At 40.0% G+C, this 8100-nt stretch overlaps 2 protein-coding genes across 2 annotated transcripts; one reads left to right on the forward strand and one right to left on the reverse strand. All coding sequences in view use genetic code 11, as the record gives it.

Annotated features, from left to right (window-relative positions):
- Nucleotides 1-3286: 3286 nt before the first annotated feature.
- Nucleotides 3287-4560, forward strand: EGR_06519 (39S ribosomal protein L14; the record flags this gene model as incomplete). The annotated part of the gene is made up of 4 exons (XM_024495768.1): nt 3287-3302; nt 3376-3697; nt 3985-4250; nt 4325-4560. 4 exons carry the CDS (start codon nt 3287-3289, stop codon nt 4558-4560), a joined length of 840 nt encoding a protein of 279 aa, XP_024349832.1.
- Nucleotides 4561-5849: 1289 nt separating this feature from the next.
- EGR_06520 (Beta-1,3-galactosyltransferase) lies at nt 5850-7836 on the reverse strand (the record flags this gene model as incomplete). The annotated part of the gene is made up of 2 exons (XM_024495769.1): nt 5850-6398; nt 7354-7836. The coding sequence occupies 2 exons, from the start codon at nt 7834-7836 to the stop codon at nt 5850-5852; spliced, it is 1032 nt and encodes a 343-aa protein (XP_024349833.1).
- Between the last annotated feature and the right edge of the window lie 264 nt (nt 7837-8100).

Below are 8100 nucleotides of genomic sequence, written 5' to 3' on the forward strand. Positions count from 1 at the left end.
AAGCTTTATCGTTTGGCCTCCTGTTCATCCAGCTGGATCGTTTTGTACACATCGATGCATCCATATCAGGTCTTGACTGTTCTCTTATTTTGATTCCCTTCGCTTATCCATTCAGATTTGTGGGTGTTGTTTGATTAGTGCCAAAATATTGCGTTTTATCTGACACTGGTTTGTGGTCACTCACGTCTTTCCTAGTCCACCCGCTTTCCGAGACGTTTCTTCATCTACCTTTTCCTGATATTCATGGGTCTACTTGCCAATCCTGAATACTTCCTTCCCGATAACAATAACCAATCTGTCTAGTCAAGCGTACTTTCATCTATTTAAGCTGCATCTGTCAGTCCATTTCTCACTGCGTTCTCCTCGGATGCATCGCCAGTTGGTGGATTTGATTTTCCGTCTTAATAGCGTTCCTCCGACTATCCATTCGTTAAAATATCTTTGATCTGGATACGGCCGTCCACCTACTCGCGAGGCATGTAGTGTAGATTCATACCATTTCAATTAAATGTAGGATTCCTATGAGAGTGGACCGTTCTATTCTCAAATTGAATCCGACGATCGGAACGATGAGGGTAGTAGGATTTGGATGTGGCTTTACTGTGTTTAGCGTATTCATCGGGAATATGCTCGATGGCTGATGTAATCACGAGCCCCAAAAAAGGCCCACCTTTAGTACTATGTCGAACTGACCCAGCTCGGGAAGAATATGTGGCTTAACTGAGAATTTGGACTCATTTATATGCTTGCTTCAAAGATGAGTAATTCTGAAATAAGTGAAACAACTTTTCTAGACAAGCTATAGTATCCCAAATCAAAAAGGATTTTCAGGTACGCATATTTCAATGCCTAGGCAGCAAGGTACCCTCTCCTTTATCTACTTCAACCATTCTGCGTAGTAGAAAAAATATATTTGTTATTTTTTAAGTAGGTGTACTACGATCCTCGTTTATCGCCTCTCGCAGGGCCTTCGTACCCTTGGAACAAAGGTACTGATTGAAGTGGAATATATTTCTTGGCTAGTGCCAATGGAGATAGATACAATTTCAGGGAGACATGATCACTGAGCTTTTCGCTGGTTTGAGGGATGCTAACCACTCCTCAATCAAGAGGCTCGAGTCGACTGCCCACTTTCCTGAAAGGTATATTTAAACATCAGAGGGAGTAACAGTCGGTCTGGAATGGATCAATTCTATTTGTGCAAGATTTATTCATATCGCTTGTAGTTCATAAGGCGGACAATTCTATATGGAGAATATATGATTTTGGCCAAAACTTAGTGTTAGCAGCAAATATTTCTTATAAAGTAGAGTTGATTTGTAGGAATAGGCCTTTAGTCATCTATACGACTTAATCGAATCAAGAATGTCGACTCACTTAAACTTGTTTTCCAGTATTTAAGGTTATGGTAATAATTTCATGATATGTTAACTAAAAGGGTTAAGGGAGGTCTTCATTCTTGATTATAAGGTGTACTTTATTCATAAGAGTTACTTTTTCTTGAAATACACTAATGGATTGTGAAGAGTTGTTTTAAAAGCCCATAAATAATCATAATATCTCGAGGCCAAAACAGTCAAAAAAGTAGAAGAAATTTGGTTAATTATTCATTATGCCTTGTTTCATTAAATAAGCGACCATAAAAATTTGTTTAATAATGGATTCCAACCTGCTTTTCTACATTTGCAGAATCCAGCTAAGTAAATGGTAGCGACACTTTTAGGTCATCGACTGCTGCCAAGTCGTTGTTGATTGGTTAGCCTTCATTTTGAGCATTTTGGCAGTTATGTACAAACTTAGGTCCGTGATCGCTTTTTCTACTCTCTCTAACTATCAACGCTGCAAAAATGCTCTGGAATTTATTCTCAGGTCCTTTTCATCAACGAAAAATTTTGTTGAACCTACAGCCGTTGCTTATAGGGCTGCAATGATGCAGGGTATACCTCTAGAAGAACTCCCTATGCGAGTCAATTTCAGAGGAAAACCCTATAAACCCGTTACATTGGAAGAAAGCATTCAGTACCTTTCTAGCCCTGGTAGCCTTATTGTCTTCGTGTTTTATTCTCTACTTCCTAGAATATCAGGAGCTGTATCGTGGGAAGCCCGTCTGGTTTTACTTTAGGCGTAACTACAAAGGTCATTTCCCACCTAAGTATCCGAGAAAGTCATGCACTGTGAGTTGACTTTTGCTAAAACATGACAGCCTAATAAAAAATTGCTTTACTCTTACCGGTTGCTATTTTGTAGAGGGCCCACAAATTGATTACCTCAAATCCCTGCCCCATTTGCCGCGATGAGTATCTTGTCATTGACCACAAGGCATGTTTGAAGCCTTACCTAACGACCGACTTTTTCATTAGAATGTGGGTCTTCTTAAGCAATTTCTTCACCCTCTTTCGGCTGATATCCTGGAGCCCAAAGTAACTGGTACTAACTTGATTTTGTGGATGCGTAAAACTCCCACCTCTTCCTTTTACTGTGTTTCAGTATATCCCTTTATTAAACGTAGGCAATCACTACTGGTTTGGCTTTGCCAAGGGGCTTGCTTTGGTGAATTCTTTAGACGACATGTTAAATAAGCCAGGAGTGGAGTACTTTTTTTACCACTTTGACTTTATTAGTTGACGGACTTAGAACAATTTACGATCTCTTAAGTTAACATATACAAAGGCCGTTCGTTACATCGGAAAAGTTAAAATAATGCATTCTTGGAAAATCCTTGTCCTTCCGCCGTTCATACTTTACATTTATGGATTCTCTTAGCATATTCATTTTTACTAACTATTAGTTGTTAACCTATTTTATACTGCTTTGAATCTGGTAGTATGTTGTCCACCAGGAAAAAATTTTGGCGTATGATTTATGCATTCCTTTGTTTGGAAAATACTCAATGATGGGAAAGAAATCTCCATTTAATATTTCTTTTCAAATTTATTGTTACTAGAATAATAGTTTCTCTAACGACTACCTTTTGTGTTATTCATTGTGTACAACCTTCATACTTATGCCACCCCACTAGTAAAATTCTAGGTGATAATAGAACAGCCCGTTCAAATTTTTAGTTTTGAAACACTTCCCGTGTATCTATTTGTACCTAGGTTTTATAAAACCATACCAGTTAGCTTTTGCCATGTAAAAAAGTCAAAAGCAACCACTGTTTTACCTAATTGTGTAAAGGATGCTTTGTTGATGTGTTCGATGTCTGTGAGTCCTGTTTTTAGTATATTATCAATTTTTCTCAGGATTGTGCGGAGTCCAACACAAGTCGCTGCTATTAGCAATCGAAATGGCTCGCGATATGGGTAAACCACAGCTTCCGAACTACCATATCCTATGCACACTCGACAAGGTAAATGCTTCTTTTCCTTTTCCCAGGAACAATTCAAATGCGACTTCCCTTTCGTCTGTTTGACTACTCCGAATACTACGGCGATGTAATGAGGCCAGAAGAACTACGTCAACTTGCCAGCCATGTTGTGAAATCTTCTGGGTCTGGGGGCCAATTGGAACCACTGGATGACATTTACCGTAAGGCAGCTCGTTCTTTGGCTAATCTACCTGCATCAATCACAAGTCTCCTTCATCAATCAGTGGTCATTCCCCATATCGAAGAGGTAGCTGCGGAACCACCAACAGCCGAAATCGAACGTCCAAAGATACCAAATCGATATCAGATGGAGGAGACTTACCGCAAGCTGTTATTGAGAAGGAAACGGGCAAAATCCATCCTCCTCTATGACTAGTTGTGGATGACTAGACTTTGAGACAATAAAATGTACTTATGAGTTAAATTTGCTTCTGTTTTCGGTTATTTTGTTGTGTTATTTCAAGATTGATTAATGTTATTGTATTTTAGGCATGTCTCTCTTTAGAAAAGCTTTTGCAGCCCTAAAATTTGGATTCCGTCCAATTTGGTAACAACTGCTTATTTTAAACTGAATTGTATCAAATTCTATTATAACTGGCATTTTCGTATCATTTTAGTACTTCGACCAGTTGTCAATTCATAGCACCACAGACACGTATGCGTATTGTGGACAATAGTCAATTCAGCAGTATAGCCCCAGAACAAAAAAGGCAGGTGGCTAAAAAGGGAGGGATAAAACAGACAGCACATGAGGCACCTGTTACGTCGGACAGGGATGAGGTGAAAGATGTGAACACTTTCCTGCAAATCGGCACCAGCGCTGCTTCCAAGAGAAAGCCAATGGTGATTCGAGTATATAATCAGAGAAATCGTGGAGTTATTGGTGAGCCAGCAGCTCATTGGTTTTCCCAATCTATCAATAGTCGCCGCTAGTGTACAAACCGTCTTTTCTTCCAGGTGACAAGGTCCTGCTAGCTGTACATGGGCTGAAGAAACGTGGTTGGATTGTAGGAAGTCGAATGCCTTCTCGCAACGGATGGCCACGTTTTGAATCGAATAACGCGGTGTTAATTGATGATGATGGAAATCCTCTGGGATCGCGAATCCTTGTCCCAATCCCCTCTAAGTTGCGCTCATTGCAGTCCACGACAGATATTACGAAAATCCTGTCAATTGCTACTACTTTCGTATAGGACGCGGTGTCTATTTTTCACTGTTTAAAGCATATTTTTGAATGCATATTGACTACTCATTTAGCACTAGTGGCAGTTAAACGAAATTGCTACATTCAGCTGTGCTCTATCCACTTTGTTCAACTACTGGCGTATTTTATTGTTTACTTTGTAGGGGTAGTACTTGTAGTGAGTGTTCATTTAGTAATTTTGTCCACTTGACTGTCCGTAGTCTCTGTGCTGCCGGTCTGCGAACCACTTTTTAAGTGCCTCCAGGTATTACTCAACTGTTAGGTTGTTGAACTCCTTCTAGGAGTACGACAACCTTGACTTCGCTCGCTGAAACAGTACGGAATGCAGCACCTCGCGATGCATCTTCCAGGACATTCATTTTGAATACACGTCTTCATCAATAACCATAGGGGAAAGAAGCCAGCTCTTCATATCGTTTAACGACTTCCTAGAATATGGCCTTATTTCTGCCAAGGTCATGATTTCAAAAACATTATATTCTTAATTGTTTCAATATAATTGTGGCATTAATGGAAGCGTCCCACAAATCAACCTTTGACGTTCTTCATATTGTCAAGGTATTTAAGGTAACTAAAGTCGTCCAGTGTTCTCTTCATTAACTCAGACACTAAAGTATCCTGAAGGTTCTAGTAGGCGTTTGCACATTTAGAAAATGTCACATGTGTACCACATTAAAACATCAGTCTGACAAATCACGTTTTCTCTAGGATTTCTATTGGTCCCGCGTTTGTTCACTGGTTGGCTGTTGTTTACTTGGCGACAACACGCAAGTGAGAATTCAATGCTTGAATTGCATTTGCGAAGGTTTTGGTTGTGAATTTCTAACCCACTTTAGGGAAGCTACTTTGCGCAAGTGTAAAATCTCCAGCGATATGGTCAAACCTATTCTCATTGGCTGTACAACGGCGAATTAGGGAGTTGCCTGAGCAAAAAGAAATAAACGACACAATCGCCATAGTAACGTATTGGAAGAAAGTCAACTACACAAAGAAAGACTTATTGCAGAACAACGCCAGATGGTTACGTGAAAAAAATCAGGCTGTCGGAAAGAACCTAGCCAAAGCAACCATGGCTGGGCGGCTTTTTCGATTACGCGAATTGTATTCGTCATGGTCATGCATGCTCTCCTCGTGGTAGAGAGGAATTCCAAGTTTAAAAGCAACCATTCCAAGATAAACGTCTTCAGGGGCGTAATTGTATCGGGTGTAGGCTGTTGCAATCGCGATGTCGGTAACAACATTGGGTCCAACTAATTGGCAAAAACCTCTCAGGTAAGGCTACATCCGATCCCACGGAAATTCGCGATAGGAGAGGTATAGCTTATTCCGAGGCGATTGATAAGCATAATCGTTCCTGGCCACATATCCAAAGAGAGAATTGCGTCTTGTGTGCTGCGGAATCCGGTTCAAGAAAGCAGCCACCATGGAGAGATTCGCTCGGTGATCATCGTCGATGGTCATGAAGAGTTTGACATTCTTCGGCTGACAAAATGCTGACATCCAACGGTAGTTGGTGACAGTTTTCCAAGTAAGGTTGTAATACGTATCCTCGTAGTCTGCTAACAAGATATCACCATCCTTCTTGATTCCTTCGTTGATAATCGCCATTACCTCAGCCTCTCGACCATCATACTTTTCCAGTAGGTCTCCAGAGGCTCCTGGAAGATTGATGAGGTGACCCTCACGGTCAAATATCCTTCCACCGTGTTTTCGGGGCAAGCCAATACTGAAAACTACACCAACTTTAAGTTGACTGCTTCCACTTGCCTCATTTTCCATGTATTTACGAAAGGCTGATCTCGCATTCCAAGTAAGCACTTTTGACAACTATCACGAGATCGTATTGTTCACCCCCTCTGCATACCGATTTATGGGTTTTCAGAATTGTGATTGGGAAATTATAATCTGGTATCTGAAATGAAACAAGAGTTATTGCGGCTTGTTTCACTCAAGTTGAGTAAATAGACAAATTTTGAATTTTGTAAATTAGGAGTGTTTGAAAATTTTGATAGTGAAAATGTACTTTTACTAATAAAAAGCTAGAATCTCATCGTTGCCAAATTTGTCTCTCAATTACCAATTTACTACCAAAGTGATGTTCACCCAACAGGAGAAATTTTCGGAACCAGATATGACAAAAAGACCTCCTTTTAAGAGGAAATAACACCATAAGGCATTCTTTTTTAACCCGGCTTTAAACAGTTATCAGTACCATAAAGATGCGATAGGTAGTTGTTTATTAACATTCGCATTTAATTTCATAGGATAACGTTAGGGTAGTGGATGTTTTAAGGGGCTGTTTGCCAAGTTAAATTGATATAGTCTTTCTACTAAACAACTAGTCGAAACAGTTCAAATGAATTATTTATTTGAGTGTGTTTCAAAACCACATAGAATTATCAACCTGCAAACCGATCAAATCCACTGATGTCTTTGTTTACAAAATAACGGTTTTAATAAAAAAGTACTAGGCACATTAATGAGTAGAATGCTACTCCAGCTACAAGGCTTAAGTTATCTTTAGTAAGATATTTTGTTTAGGTTCATTAAAAAGCATAAAACGAAGGTATTGTGTTGGCACAAAGTGACCTGTAATCGTGTCTTCACGATTCGATAGGAAGTGTTGATTCGTTCTAGTTTTTAGAAGCACAGTTACTTTCTTCTATCGGAGACCTTTCTTCTCCCCTTGATATTTTTCGTCAGAGTTACTATTTTTCCTTTTAAAGTGGTTAACATTCCTATGCTTGTTTTGGAATACAGAATACAACGCGAACAAACTAACCTCGGGTACGGGATGACCCCTTTTAATGGCCTTAACAATGTCGCCCATGGGAACATCTTGAGGATAGGTTAGATAGGCTTGTGGAATCCTCATCCGTGCCCAAAATTGCCGGGGTAACAGCCTTGGGCCTTCAAAGGTAAAGGCTCCCTTCATTTTCGATAATCCAAACAGTTCTCGCAGCATGTACTCCTTTTTCCGTTTGAGCTCTTGTGTTTGAAGCGGACTTTGTACACAAAGGGTGATATTAAAGGCCTCATTCACAATAATATTTCTAATGTCCGGTGGTGGCCATTGACACATTGCCGTGGAAATAAGATTTCCCTTTCCATTATTGTATTCTTTGGGCTCATTTTTTTTAACGAACTGTGGTCGTTCTTGAATACTGTGATCAGGGGCTGAGAAGAGGATTTGCAGTCCAACGATGATGTACAGGATGATACTGATGAGAAACAAGTTAGCAGTAGCTTGCTTCACATTCTGCATGCTGGCCCATGCGCTTGCTAAATCAGTCAGTCGTTGGACTTATGTACACTTGCATGAGCGGCCAGTCATGTTACAATCAATGGCGTAGGGATTTTCATCACCACGCACCGCACCGCTTAAAACACGGGCGATTTGCTTGCGTGGGTGTGCTTAAATGTGGTGTTAGAGACGTTGGAATTGCTAACTCAGGTTTTAAAAAGGATGACGTTGAAGCTTCAGATAAGACTTAAACTATTGTAAAACTCATTATTGCTTAAAATCTTC

The sequence above is a fragment of the Echinococcus granulosus genome (assembly GCF_000524195.1).
Source record: "Echinococcus granulosus chromosome Unknown EG_S00058, whole genome shotgun sequence".
Lineage (NCBI taxonomy): Eukaryota > Metazoa > Platyhelminthes > Cestoda > Cyclophyllidea > Taeniidae > Echinococcus > Echinococcus granulosus.